Source organism: Nicotiana tomentosiformis, chromosome 1 (assembly GCF_000390325.3).
Source record: "Nicotiana tomentosiformis chromosome 1, ASM39032v3, whole genome shotgun sequence".
In the NCBI taxonomy this organism is placed as follows: Eukaryota; Viridiplantae; Streptophyta; class Magnoliopsida; order Solanales; family Solanaceae; genus Nicotiana; species Nicotiana tomentosiformis.
Window position 1 is genome coordinate 21,892,569 of NC_090812.1, and position 15,729 is coordinate 21,908,297.

At 36.4% G+C, this 15,729-nt stretch overlaps 1 protein-coding gene across 2 annotated transcripts; it reads right to left on the reverse strand.

The window, feature by feature from the left end:
* Window positions 1-604: 604 nt before the first annotated feature.
* On the reverse strand, window positions 605-11,050 carry LOC104106290 (CLP protease regulatory subunit CLPX2, mitochondrial). 2 transcript variants are annotated; one of them, XM_009614803.4, is made up of 15 exons: window positions 10,172-11,049; window positions 9,909-9,970; window positions 8,567-8,673; window positions 8,166-8,245; window positions 6,893-6,943; window positions 6,149-6,223; window positions 5,994-6,071; window positions 5,765-5,821; window positions 5,271-5,341; window positions 5,084-5,183; window positions 4,845-4,949; window positions 3,857-3,919; window positions 3,622-3,744; window positions 2,757-2,915; window positions 605-862 (listed from the first exon to the last, which is right to left on the reverse strand). In XM_009614803.4, exons 1-15 carry the CDS (start codon window positions 10,901-10,903, stop codon window positions 791-793), a joined length of 1,935 nt encoding a protein of 644 aa, XP_009613098.1. In that variant the 5' UTR covers window positions 10,904-11,049; the 3' UTR covers window positions 605-790. The 2 variants fall into 2 exon arrangements, with proteins under 2 accessions (XP_009613098.1, XP_070035341.1); XM_070179240.1 differs by lacking the exon at window positions 605-862 and adding an exon at window positions 2,295-2,380 and having other exon boundaries at window positions 10,172-11,050.
* Between the last annotated feature and the right edge of the window lie 4,679 nt (window positions 11,051-15,729).

Consider the following 15,729-nt stretch of genomic DNA (forward strand, 5'->3'; position numbering starts at 1 on the left):
ATGTCATGTATATGGATACTTGTATGACTTTATCAGCCTATGTTTTGAGTGTACAAATGATCATGTCGGCCTTATTGGCCCGTATGTCATTTGTATAAGTTTCTATTTCATGTTGGATCGTACTATGTCTAGTAATCCCTTATGTTGTATTCCAGTTATCTCATGATGGCCATTCCGCCACATTGTGTGATAAGAAAGATATGTTACATTGGTACTCGGTTGAGTAAGGCACCGGATGCCCATCGCAGCCCTCCGATTTGGGTCGTGACACATGCATGTGCCAGGATTTTCCATACTCGGGATGGGGAATTATATGCTTCTTTGTGCCTTGTGGAACTTGGTGATCCCTACTCTCTTATTGCTTCACAGGAAAGGAAAAAGGAGGGGCGAGGATATCAAAGACACACCTCACCATTACAAGATACTGGAAACTCTAGTTCATCCGATATACAAAATACAAGGAAGAGATATCATCCCCTTAACACTGTTTCAAATTAAAATTAAGCAAACTCGCGCTTTCAACCAGAACCTCTAACAAGAAAGACAACAGAACTGCATCAGTTTTAGCATCTTCCTGAATGTCAAAAAGGATTAAAGCCGGGTATCCAGGGGAAGAGGCTGTGCCGAACTTATATAAACTCAGTTGGGGTTCGAAAAAAAAAATATCTAGGTTTACAAAAGCCCTCTCTTTAGAACAAGGAAGCCCAACTAGGCTTTGCATGTTTAATTACTTTATATACAAGAATTGACACAGAGAAAAAGAAAACTGAAAAGAAACAGACCCCTGAAATTACAAGCTCAAGGCTCTTGATGGAGCCTCAAACTCCGAGCCCAAGTCTTCTTTTGTTGCTATCTTCTTTTCCTGAAAAAATAGGCTAAATCACTCAATAAATCACTTAGCAATCCTTCTAGAGAAGGTGGAAAATCTTGTGCAAACAGTTTGATTGACACATTTCTCTACTTTTTGGCCAAGATTCAGTATGTGTATACAAATCTATACAGCAACTGACAATCATTATAATGCTCCTGATAGAAAAGAAAATCCTTATATACAAAAAGAAAGATCAACAGTATGATGGAGGACAGGTAGTCACTCACTAGTGATTTAGACAAAGCAACATACAACATCTCATTATTTTGGTCCGGAAAACTCATGTTTTAATGTCAAGGATCTTTAGTAAATACTCTTTTCTTATAAGACAAAGTCACAAAACAAATAAACATCAACGCAAATCATTCGTCTCTCAATTCCATACTTGAATGTTGAAGAATGAAGGTGGAAGGCGTTCACACAGACAGTACAACAACAACAACAACCTAGTATAATCCCACTAGTGGGGTGTGGGGAGGGTAGTGTGTACGCAGACCTTACCCCTACCCTAGGGTAGAGAGGCTGTTTCCGATAGACCCTCGGCTCCCTCCCTCCAAGAACCCCCCACCTTGCTCTTGGGGTAACTCGAACTCACAACCTCTTGGTTGGAAGTGGAGGGTGCTCACCTCTAGAGCAACCCACTCTTGTCTCATTCACACAGACAGTCAGATCTATTTTAATTGGTGAACTCGACTTTGACATGGTATTGTAGTTATGCTCCCCATGGTCCTCAAGTTTTGTTTTTTATTTTTTGGTTTGGAAGGTTAACATGTTATATTACTAGTCCTCAAGTTTTGTTAAGGATAACATAAAGGTAACTCGAAACTTTGCAGAATTGCAATATACGGTAATAGTTAAAGGCAATAGCACACAGACAAGATTGTGAGCTCATTCTAAGATCTATCATTGAAGTAGAGGAAAATTGTCAAGCTTGTTACTAGACAATCTACCATGGTGAGAATGGTCACTAGTCATAGTGCAATTTTTTTGAGAAGGGGTAAATAACTGACTTGTGACCATTCTCACCATGGTCACAAGTCACAGAGTTTAACATCACCAAAAGAAAAAAAAATGAAAAACCACTCCAAACTGTCTCAAACATCGGAGAAAGAAAATGGTAAACCTTACTATTTCCTTCTTTCTAACAAGACTATTTCAAGAAGAAATACAACAACGACGACAACACCCTTTTTCTCTTCTTTTTTTTGGGTGTGTTACGTAACAACTATGCCTCAATCTCAAACTTGTTGCGTTCCACTAATTCAATAAGGGGTCATTTTGGTTCACCAACTACTTATGCAGAAATTATTTTTCTTGTTGAAAGTAATGAACTTAATGCGGGGATTGTTTATGTGTTGATTATTAACAAATGGATTGTTATGAGGTGATCAATACGAAGAGATTATTGTTATACAATAATTACTTACTCTAAGGGAATTTTCGTCTTTAGATAGTCCGACTCTCGTATGCTAATGCAAGTATTTTTATTTTACATTCTCTCCTGCTGCCCTGCATAAAACAATATATAGATTCCCGCATAACTTGGTGCAGATATTATTTGATACCGCCAACCAAACGTTGCATTAAATAATGACCGCACATATTTTTTCTTATGCAACCAACCAAACTTCATATTATTTCATGCAGGATTTTATGCTGGTATTAATTATACACTTATACGGTTATACCACACAATCAACCAAACAACACCTAAAAGTTAAGGATTTGAACCTTAGACCCATGGTTCTCCTCCCACTTTATTGACCGCATGTTTATTTCTAGTTATTATGGTCAATCCTAGACAAACATTTCTATAATTGGCAGGAACTACACCTCAGCAGATAATCAGATATATAATGCGACGGGCTGATAAAAGGAGACATACCATTGTCACTGTTGATCCTACAGGACGAGAAGCATGCTCCAGCCCACTGCTACGACGAAGAACTTTTGCTCCACATCCAGATATATCAGCTGTTCCGACAGCCTCTTCATCAACCAAGACAACCTCTACAGAGTCCTCGCCTGGCTTGCTTCCAGGAACCTGTGCACAATATTCCAAGATATGGTTTATGAGAACAGTTGTGACTTGTACAAAGGATCCTCTAAGTGCCATGTGGCCGAAAAAAGCACACGGATTCAAGAGCTATGTAAAGATGTCGATCTTTAAATGGACAGGCTGCATTAAAATCAGAGGCAGACAAAGAAAACAAAGTTTCACTGAGGCACCGTTTGGGAATGTGATGCGTTTGAGAGGAAAAGACATAGTCAAGCAAGGTTTGAGAGGAAAAGCACTTTGATAGAAGCTTTTGAAACCAGTGTTGCGCCTAAAGTTAGACAATTCCAAAAGACACTAAATATTATGTTTAGGTTAATCTTGTAATTTGAGAGATAAGTTCTTTATAATATAGTTATGCCAACCACTCATGGAATGCTCAAGTAAAATTTAAATAGTAATAATTAAAGCAGGTAATTCAAAGGCTACCACACCAGCAAACAGGCTCCAAGTATGAAATGTCTTAGCACAATAATCCACAGATATGAAACAAAGGGCTTATCAGAAAATCAGGAAACGTTTTGAACACGGAACTCATCAAATGGCTCAAAATGTTCCTACTTTCAAACAATTATGTGATATTTCTCATCCCTTGAGTAGCCTCATTGTGATAAGAGTAAAATAGTGAGATATTTTTCCAAGCTCTTCCAGAATTAACGCCAAAAAACAAAACAGTGGTGGTGCCATGCAATACCTCAAACATGGCTTCGGTTAGAATACTTTCTAATATAGATCTTAAACCACGTGCACCAGTGTTTTTGGCTATGGCTTTCTTGGCAATAAGTCGAAGTGCATTCTCGGTAAACTGTAATTTGACCTGTAACATCAAAACAAATTACTTCACAGTAAATTGACTGATTTTGATCCAGTGCATCAGAATGAAGTATTATACGTTGGAGGAGCTAAACAGCACTGAGCTAAAACCTTACATTATTCAAGTTGAACATCTGCTTGTACTGCTTGCAAAGAGCATTTTTGGGTTCTGTGAGAACCTGCAGAAATAAAAATCCACAACCAAAAGGAAGAAAAGGAAGTAAGAAACAATATGAAAGGTGAATAGCAAAAGAGAACATCAACTTCAAATATTTTCTTTCATCTTTAAGCAGCCTATAGTTTTTTCTCCTTTCCATGGCAGTCCAAAAGGCATAAACAACATAATTTCCAAATGCATGCATATTGAAATTAAAAATGTCTTCTCACAGCAGGTTTAGGTGATGTTTACAAACATATACAGCTATGCATTTTTCATTTTTTCAGTTGGTTGGTTTCTCTATCCAAGTTTTAACCTACTATTGTAAGATTACAGCATTTAACCATGTTAAAGGTACTTAGATTAGATATTTGAATTAAATAGCAACAAGTTCGATAGAATTTTTGATGTAGACTATAAATGCAAAGAATCTGAAAGGACTGGAGGATTATTTGAAGAAGTTTAATAATGTAATGGTTGGCAGGCGGCGGTGGCGGCCCAAGCTCTAAGTCCAAAGGCACAGAAAGAGAAGTTCATGATTTTAACTGATGTCATCATGGGAAAAAGGATTAAAGAAAAAGAGAAAAGGCAATATCGGAAGAGAGTACCTTTAACAGAACACATGGAGTTTATTATTCTTCCCTTCTTAAAGTCTGCTAAGAGTCCGCGGTAGCACCTAAAACAAAACGTAAAACTCCCACAAACCCCATTCAATCAATCAATCAAACTTAAACCTCAACCTAATCGGAGTGCAATTCCACTCTGGCCGAACCCATTTCATTAGAACATCTTCAATACATGTATTACTATGAGGATTCATCATCATTTGACTGTTTTTAAGTTGGTCATCAACCTCCCGAGTCAGGTTGAGTCACCAAAAGGCCGATTAAAGCAGGAGAACGTGAAACTAGATACCACAATGCCAAATGCAAAAAGATTAAACAAACCTGAACAAGCTGATCCTCATCCAGTGAAGATAAACTCACTAAAACTGGAAACCGCCCCACAAATTCAGGTATGAGTCCATATGCTGTGAGATCGTCACTTTCTACCTAGATACAGAAAGCAGTGTCAAACAAATGCTTCCAATGCATTTGGCTTCGAAAATTTCACGAGAATAAAGAGTCAAGCAATCATTAGATTCAGAAAAGGAAACTACGCTCAAGAGTCACAGGGATCTCCTCACAGATTCCAACAGTGATGACGTGACTACGGCATCAGTTAGACCACCAACTCTCATGTTAGTTCGGACAGGTGCTCCAAATCCAATTGAAGAATCTTGTCGTCTGGGAGTAATGGAATGATAAGATGACCATAATATATCACTTAACCTAAATGTGATTCATGAATTTAGTTGAGTTTGACAGAAATACCTTTCTGAAATTGTCTTCTCTAAACCAACAAAAGCTCCACCGCAGATAAAAAGAATGTCTTTAGTATCTATCTGCAAATTAGTATATGGTAAAATATAAAAAGCAATCAGCATCTGGAAAGAACAGTGATGAGGCATTTAACAAGTAGCGTCCATCTCGATACAACATTACATCTTTCATAGTGATTGCTGCAAGACATATAAATCAGTATTTGACTCGACTTCCACCCTCCAAAAATATGTGTAGTTTAACTGAAGACATCCTGTTTCTTTTTGTTGAATAGGTTACTGTCTGACTCTGACCTTTTGATTTCCATGGCCAAACAAACATTCCAGTAAAGATTTTTCCCAAGGCCAACTTAAGCAAATTGATTTTAAATTAGTAAACTATATTACCATCCAAAAAGCCAGTAGTATTTTTTCCCAAAAAACTGTTAGCCAGCAATTTTTAGAAAAGAAAAAGTAGATAGAAAGGCTTTACTAGATTCAGTAAACCTGAATAGTATCGCCACGTGGCTGCTTCCGTGCTCTATTGTCAGGTACACTTACAATCTGAACAAGAAATTAAGATAATCTGAGCAACTGAGACTATTGATATCTGAAAATGCTTCAAAAGAGAACATCTTTGAAGTCAAGGAACTACAGGCATGAATCTGTAAGCATTTTCGAAAGAGTATTAGGAAATTGAAACGAACAGATGAAACAATTTGCAATAAATACTCACAGTTCCTTCAAGCATCTTCAGCAGCGCCTGTTGGACTCCCTCCCCAGATACATCTCTGCCGACGTTCAGGCTCTCAGCCTACACAGATGACTGATGAGAGTGATTACTTTAAAATCAATTATCCAAACTCATAAAGTAAATAATCGTTTCTGGACCTTTTTAGTTATTTTATCAACTTCATCTATGTAGACAACCCCTTGCTGAGCTGCTTCAACATTGAAGTCAGCAGCCTGAAAACAAACACCAAAAATTTATAGTTGACTAACTACGCTGCTGATAGTGCAAAAGTGAAGCAGATTACAAAAGAGAAACTACGTCAATTGCTTGACAAAGAGATAGAAAGCTGGAGCCCAAATGTGGAATATATATCAGGTGCACAAACAATATATCATCATGCCTATATCAGATAGATAGACAGACATGAAACATAAAAGAGGAAATGTAAGTGTTATCATCAACAATGTGAAACGAAATTGCAAAATCAACACAAAAGAATCACAAGCAGTAATACCCAAAGAGAAGCCATCAAGATTTTTACTCAGAGGATGACTGACCATAGGTATATTAGAAACACTGAAGTCAAAAAGTACATTGAAAAGCTTGCACAAGGTAAAAACGTTATCTATTGATAGAATTGATATTCAGAACATAGTTGAATTTTGTGCCACTCGCCCCTATCTTTTGCAATATTGCTGGAAACAAGAAAACTAAACATTTTGGATCATATCCCTCTTGTTTAATTAAATCAAACAAGTACAGGCGTCAGACCATTTTCTGATCTAAACTCCTAATTTCACCAACTCTGATTTGAAGGGCTGTAAATAAGATGAGCTAACTGAGCAGACCGGGCATGAATTGAATGAAGTTATTTTCAAACGCTATTAAATTATCATGCCTACCTCGAGTAATTTGTACAATACAGATTCCACATCCTCGCCAACATAACCAGCCTACAGAGAGAAGATGGATAAATGCTTATTATTTGCATGCTATTGATATTACTAATAAAAGGTAAAATAAACTACAAATTCATTTCACCTCCTTGGAGAAGCAGGTTTACTTAAAGATGGTCCACAATTATAAGAACCAATTAGACTCAGAAAACATAGGTCACCAGAGCTCAATGGTACGGCAAGAATAAGCAGAAGTAAAATTCAATCAACTCCACAACCAGACTCATATCTTTTAAAATGCAAGGACAAATATAATTTTCGACCACTTTCAGATCAATAATGAATTAGACATGTGTGCAACATTCAGATAGATGGAAACAGATGTATCTTTATTAGCTTTTTAGTGAGCTTGGGCCTATGAACAGAATAACACAACAAAATAATGAAATGAAGAAGGATGAACCAGAGGCATCGGAGGAAGGACTGACGAACTTCTTACTTGTGTTTGGTTAAGCAAAACCTCTATCTACTTCTTTATTCACATTCTCTTCCATGTGAGCTAAACCTTCTCTATTTCTATTTAAACCAACCATAACAATGTAGATGTACAGGAGATGCAGATTCATTGATTTCCTTATCTCACTCCATGTGAGATAAGTGAGCTAAGTGTTTGCTTTGTACTGCATACTGCAAGCACGCACTTGGTGCTACAGTTAATAAGAGCCTCTTTGACTTCTAAAACGATGTATGTTCCCCCAGTTCAAAGTTTAGGAGATAATCTTGAGAGGAAAGTAGACAGACTTAGATATTTGATCACCAGCAGTTGAAGCTTCAGTTGTTTGGTTGTTTCGAAAACAAAAAAATGGTAAGTTTGTCTTTGGTCAATAACAAATGAATAACAATAAAAGAGAGCTGTACTATTTTATCCTCCTCGTTTAATCTTCTTATGGAATGTGCCAGATTAGTCCTATCATGTAAAAAACTCAATCATTGAATTACTTCAAAGTGTCAGCCCCCCAGGGCTTTGGTCTAATGGTAAGAGCGCATTTGCGAGGTGTGGATTAAGCGCACGTTAGGGGTTCAAATGTTGCCAAAGACAAGAACCTGGTATTTAAGTGGAGAAAGGAACAATTTCAAAGTATGCTGCAGTCATCTTTTATTTTTTATTTTTGAGTTCCTTATAAGTGGAAAAGTACACAACCTAGAGCTATTTCAGGAACAAAGGAAAAATGAAATAGCATTGAATCAAGTTGAAGCGAAAAAATTATTGCAAACCTGCCTGTGTTAAAGTTGTTGCGTCCGCGATTACAAAAGGAACATTGATGAGACGAGCTAGCGTCTTCGCAAGTAATGTCTTCCCTGTCCTTTCATTCACAGAAAACACAAGTTAGAACACAACGACCAATAAAGTCTACTGAAAGTCTGAAACTACAATTCTTATGGATAGACGACCATATATCATTTCTTTTAATAAGGTAATATAATTTTACTAATAATGGGAACATTTCCGGTGTACTAGCAGTATATACCAAAAAGTAGAGAATGTAGAACACAATATGTTCTCTACGAACAAGCACCTAATCTTCTATACAAAATGAAACTTCATGGGTGCACCAAAAAGAAACTAGGAATGAGAGGCTATTCCTCAAACACTCCTCAAACTAGAATCAGATATCATACCTGAGCCAGTGGGGCCCATCAATAAAACATTGCTCTTCTCTAACTCGACGGAATCATTATCAAACATTTCCAGGTCATCTCTAACTTTACTGGAATCTGAATCTGACCTGACATTAAAATCGGTAATCAGTGACCAAAACAAATAAAATTTACAATGCCTTTTCTCCCAAAGCACACTATTCTGCTTGTTTTAAAATTTTCATCTTATACTTAAAATCTTTTTTCCCATCATAAGTAAGGAAAAGTCATTCAAAGGTGAAATAGCCAACCTAAGCTAGTGTTGGACACAAAAAAGGAGGATCCCTGTACACAATCACATCTGCCAATAATTAAGGTAACTACATCCATAGTTACCATGCATCATCTGCAATATATGCTACACTCAGCAATATCCGTAGACGAATCGCAAGGATCACTTCTCCCAAAAAATAAAAATAAAAAAACCTCAAGGATTTTCTCCCACTCATTCACTTTGAACCAAAAGCAATATGCTAAAGTGAATACAATGTTTTCTGCATGCCAACCGTTTTAGCAGCTTTGACTTGCATTTTAACAATTCAAAGGTGCTAAGAACGAGACATTACAATAGATCTAGCTGAAGCGAGACGATAGCAGTCAACCAAGATATTGTATGATGTCAGATCCGGAACACAGATAGCCCCATCTTTCATGCTACAGTTGCGCAATAATCAACATGGTCCATTATGATGCTAAAACACTGAAATAGTACCCTGAAACTCCTCTCTTGCATGTTTGTACCAGAATTAGACATTGCCAAAGAAGAAAAGCACCATCAAAGTGGAGGAAGCATGTCTGTTCTCATGGCATCTCTATGTTGAAAGATTTCGTTTCTTCATCTTTGTACTTTATCACTTATTAAATAAATCTTGTCTTTTTCGTAAAGATTAGAAAAAAAATCTTTATGCTCGTTTGTCTTCAAATGAATATGATCATAGTCTAATCTGGCCTCTGAAAGTGTTCTATGCGACATTATCAATTTGATACATTGGATTCTTGGTCACCCTTTAGTTACTATTCCCTCTCGAGCTTGAATCGAATCCTATTAAGTGGCTGCAAAGTCCTTTTACATTTCATGAACACGAAAGGGATTTTTTCAACTTTGAAAAGCATCATGAGCAGGTTTCTGGCAAGAAAATTACAGCATCTAAGGAGAAGTCAAAGTCTTGATAATTGATATTGTTCGAGACAAACAAAACATAAACAAGTTTCTAGATGGAATGGCCAATGATATGATCAGACTTTCCACTAAGGCAAGACAACTTCACAAGTTCAGCACATTTTAGCTGGATGATATGTCATTTAACAGCTCATATTTACTCACTTTTTATACAAAGAGGAATGGTATATTCGTTTATAATGGTTGTAAACCGCAACAGAAAGCACCTGCAAAATGAAGTATTATCAAGTCAGTAGGAACTAAATTGAATCCCCAGGCTTTTCTCACCCCCAACCAAAGGGAAGAATTAAGTAACTAACCTTGCCAAATATGATCCCTTATGTCTAACCACACTTCATTACTCCAATTATCTACATTAGCAAAAAAAAAAATCCAACCATAGCAAAAGCAGAAAAAAGATTACCTACCTTCTTGGCTCTCTCTTGACCAACAACAAACTGATCAAGTCCTTTACATATCTCCTTTGGTGTAGGCAACTCTATCCCCAAATTAGCACCTCCCCACCCTCCTCCTTCACCACACCCTTCTTCTTTTTTCACCATCGTATCGTTCTCCATTTCAGTATCACAACTACGCTGCCCACCAGCATCATCAACTCCACCACTAGTCCCACTATAAGACCTCAACTTTTCCCAAATTTTACCATCATTCTTCCCACAACTCCCCACCATATCACCATCATTCTCTCTCTCTTTAACTCTCCCAATCTCAATGAAACTCCCGTGCAAAGGCTCCAACTTAAACGGCCTAAAGTAAAACGCCGTCCGGCAATGAGGACACAAATTCACCGCCTGATAAATTCCTGTCTCGCCGGCGGTGATCGACAACGGCCGGTTGGAGAATAGCACCGTCATCAACTTCGAACAACGCGGGCAGTTCACCTCTGCTTTTATATGATCGTAGTTGTCGGAGCTTCCTTCCCATTTATGCCTAAACCCTAACCCTAGTCTAGAACCTTGGAATTTAAACCCTAAACTTATTCTAGAACCTTGGAATGAGTTGAAGAAGAGCGCGGGTTTTGGTTTGGGTTTGAGAGAAGAAGAAGTGGAGGAATGGAATTTGGAAGATGATAGATAAAAAAGAGATGTTCTGAAAGTGAAATTATGGAGCTTTGATTTGTATCTGTATATGGCAGACATTTGTTAAGCCTTCTTCGTCTTCTTCTTTGGTTCTTCTGAGCTCAGTCACGAGCATTTCAATGGAGGTTTTGCAATTGAGAGCGAATTGGTGCGGAGAAGTTGTGGAAGAAAATGGGGCACTCGATACCCGCCCCACTTGGGATTATTTACATCAGGTAGCCACACCGTATTTAAAATGTAGTCAAATTTTAAGAAATGTTGCAAACCTAAAAGAAAAAGAAAAGAAAAAACGGCACAAGTGTTAAAAGAAATTAGAGCACAATAGAACAATATATTAATGGAGATAAAATATATATGAGGAAGAATGATTTGTTATTTTTTTTCTTGGTGTGTTGTTCATAGGGTCAAAAGTTCCCTATTTATAAAGGTACAAATACATTCAAAGGTTATAAGTTAATGTACTTCTTAATTGAGTACATGAATACAAAATACGTTAAATGGACAAACAAATGCATTCCTCTCACTCACATGCATTCATATCATTTATAACACCCCCTTGGATGTCCATTTAAAAGATAATGTGCCTCATTAAAATCTTATTAGGAAAACCCAGTGGAAAAAAAGCCTAATGAAGGAAAAAAAATGCACATATCTTGTAATACGCATTGAGTGCTGCCTCATTAAAAACCTTGCCAGGAAAATTCAATTGGGACAAAACCTTGGTTAAGGAAAAAAGAGTACAACAAGTATTATACTCCCCCTGATGAAAGCTTTATTTGATATCTCAGAGACGACGCATTCCAATCTTATGTCTCAGCTTCTCAAATGTTGATGTTGGCAATGCCTTAGTGAATAAATCTGCTAGATTGTCACTTGAACGGATTTGTTGAGCATCTATCTCACCATTTTGCTGAAGATCGTGTGTGAAAAAAGAACTTTGGTGAAATGTGTTTTGTTATGTCCCCTTTGATATATCCTCCTTTAAGTTAGGCTATGCAAGTAGCATTGTCTTCATACAATATCGTTGGAATCTTCATTTTTAAAGAAAAACCACACAATTGTTGAATATGTTGAGTCACTGATCTCAACCATATACATTATCGACTAGCTTCATGAATAACTATTATCTTTGCATGATTGGAAGATGTAGCAGCTAAAGTTTGTTTTGTTGAACGCCGTGAAATAGTTGTACCCTTACAAGTAAATAGATAGCATGTTTGAGATCGGGCTTTATGTGAGTCAAACAAATAACCTGCATCTGCATAACCAATCAACTTTGAATCAGATTCATAAGAATAAAATAATCCCATATCAATAGTCCCTCAGAGGTATCTAAAAATATGTCTAACACCATTTCAGTGTCTTATTGTTGGAAAGGAACTAAATCTTGCTAATAAACTTACTAGAAAAGTTATATCTAGTCGAGTATTATTTGCAAGATACATTAGTGCCCCAATTGCACTAAGATATGGAGTTTCATCACCAAGAAGCTCTCCGTCATTTTTATGAGGTCGAAATAGATCTTTATTTATATCAAGTGATCAATGGATGTGCTTTATCCATATAAAATGCTTTAGGATCTTTTCGGTATAAGTTGATTGATGGACAAAAATTCCATCTTTCATATGCTCAATTTGTAGACCAAGACAAAATTTTGTCTTTCCAAGATATTTCATTTTAAATTCTTTCTTCAAACAGTCTACTGCTTTTGGAGGTTCCTCGGGAGTTCCAATGATATTTAGATCATCAACATACACAACGATTATAACAAATTTAGATCCAGACCTTCTTATAAATACACAAGGACAAATTGAATCATTCTTATACCCTTCTTTCAGCAAATACTCACTCATGCGATTATACAACATTCGCCCTGATTGTTTCAATCTATATAAGAATTTTTAAAGCTTTGTTGAACAAGTTTCTCGAAAACTTTTATTAGTTTCAGGAACTTTGAGCCCTTCAGGGATTTTCATATAAATTTCGTTATATAATGTGCCATACAAATAGGTTGTGACAATATCCATTAGACGCATATCAAGTTTTTCATGGACTGCCAAATTTATAAGATACCTGAAAGTGATTGCATCCACCACAAGAGAATATATCTCCATATAATCAATGCCAGGTCTTTGCGAAAATCCTTGTGCCACAAGTCGTGCTTTATATCTAACGACTTCATTTTTATCATTTCGTTTTCACACAAAACCCCATTTGTATCCCACTGGCTTTATTCCTTCAGGTGTTCGGACTATACGTCTGAATACTTCACATTTTTCAAGTGACGTTAATTATGCCTAGACAGTGTCTTTCCATTTTTGCCAATCATTTCTCTATCTACACTCATCGATAGATCTTGGTTCAATATTCTTATCTTGTTGCATTATTTCAACAGCAACATTATAAGCAAAAATGTTGTCGACAATAATATTATTTCGGTTCCACCTTTTTGCCGTAGAGGCATAACTTATTAAGATCTCTTTATTCTTATTATTTTCAGGTACCTGGACCTCCTCTGGGGTCTTATCATTTGTTATGTCACAAGGATCTTTTTGAGCAATTACCTCCATATTATGATCTCCTAGATCATTTGCTCCTTTTCTCTTTCGAGGATTTTTATCTTTGGAACCAATTGGTCTACCACGTTTCAAGCGTGGCTTAGATTCATTTGCATTTAAAGATTATCCAACCGAGACATCAATTCGAATAAGAGCATTAGCAGCTGGAATATGTGACTTAGTCACCCTTGGTAGGTTAGTGAATGCATCAAGTAGTTGATTTGCAATATTTTACAAATAAATTATTTTTTGAACCTCGGGTTCACATTGATTTGTTCGAGGATCTAAATGAGAGAGTGATAATGCATTCAAATCTATCTCCTTTTGCATCTGCTTATTTTCTCCCCCTAATATTGGGTCTACTGATTCATTAAAATGACAATCAACAAATCTTGTCGTAAATAAATCTCCAGTTATAGGTTCCAAATATTTTATAATAGAAGGAGATTCGTACCCAACATATATCCCCAATCTTATTTGGGGTCACATTTTTGTGGGTTGTGGTGGAACAATTGAAACATATACTGCACATCCAAATATTCTAAGATGGAAAATATTTAGCTCCTGACCAAAAGCCAATTGTATTGGGGAGACTTTATGATAACTTGTGGTTCTGATCCGCACAAGAGCTGTTGCATGCAAAATAGCATGGCCGCATGCCGAAATGGAAAGTTTTGTTCTCATAAGCATTGGTCTAGCAATTAATTTGAGGCGTTTGATCAATGATCCCGCTAGACCATTTTGAGTATGAACGTGAGCAACTGGATGCTCAATTGTTATCCCAGTTGATATGCAATAATCATTAAAGACCTGGGACGTAAATTCACCAGCATTATCAAGATGAAGTGTCTTAATTGTATAATCTAGAAACTGTGCTCTTAATCTTATTAATTGAGCTAGTAACATCGCAAAGGCCAAATTGCGGGTTGATAACAAGCACACGTGTGACCATCTTGTAGATGCATCTATCAAAACCATATAATATCTGAATGGTCCACATGGAAGGTGTATGGGCCCACATATATCACCCTTTATACGCTCCAAAAATGCAGGAGATTCAACTCCAACTTTAATTACTGATGGTCTAATAATCAGTTTTCCTTGAGAACATGCAGCACAAGAGAATTCTTTAGTTTGAAGAATCTTGTGGTTCTTCAATGAATGACCATGTAAATTCTCAATTATTTTGCGCATCATATTATAACCAGGATGGTCCAACCGGTCATGCCAAATAATAAAATCATTAGTAAACTCCTTGTTTATTATGGCATATGATTCAACTAAACTAATCTTAGTGTAGTATAATCCGGAGGAAAATGCGGAAAGATTTTCAAGCGCATACTTCTTTTTCGCTTTTATTGTAGTAATATAAAGGCATTCAACATTTCCTTCATTGGTGGTGTCAATATGATAGTCATTTGGCGAATATCTTTGAAACTCAACAAGTTTCTTTGAGACCTACTACAATATAATACATTATTGACAGCCAATATAGTTCCTCCCGGTAGTAATACAGTCGCTCTTCCAGAGCCCTCAATTAATTTTGTACTACCAGATATTGTTATGATATTGGCTTATTTCATAATTAAATAAGAGAAATATCTCTTATCTTTTAATATGGTGTGCATCGTATCACTATCCAGAAGACGTATTTCTTCTTTATTATTCATAAGGCCAACTAAAGACTGAAAAATTTTCGTATTCTTCAAGAAGAAGAAAAATACATCATAAGTAATATTAAAAAATTTAAGAACAAAAGAAACTACATTTATGAAATTAAATACTGACAACATAAAAAGTTTTATTCAAAATATGAACATCATAAAAAGAAATATATGTATTCTTATAATTTTTCCCAATAATAAGTCTTCAGTTATGATTTTCAAATAAGTCTCCAGTTTCTAAATGAGTAATGTCTACAAGGCCTTCAAAAATATTATCTTTATAGGCAAGGTTTGCTTCATATTTATCATGATTATTCATAGGGCCCGCCTCAACGTCATTTTGAAAAGTCAAGTGAGTCTCAACTTTATTTTGTTTCCCTTTTATAGATGCTTGATAAAGTTTGACAAAATGTTCAGGTGTACGACAAATTCGTGCCCAATGATATTTCATACTACATCGGTGGCAAACATTACCTTTGCCTTTTAAAGGATTATTCTGAGAACCCTTATTGTTCTCTTATTTATAACGACCACCACCATGACTATTATTATTGCGCCCCTTGCCACGCCCACGTATATTTATACGGCCACGATAATTATTTTGTCTTTTTTCAAACTTTGGATCTATCATTCCCAGATTCGCTTCTGGAAATGGAGCTGATCC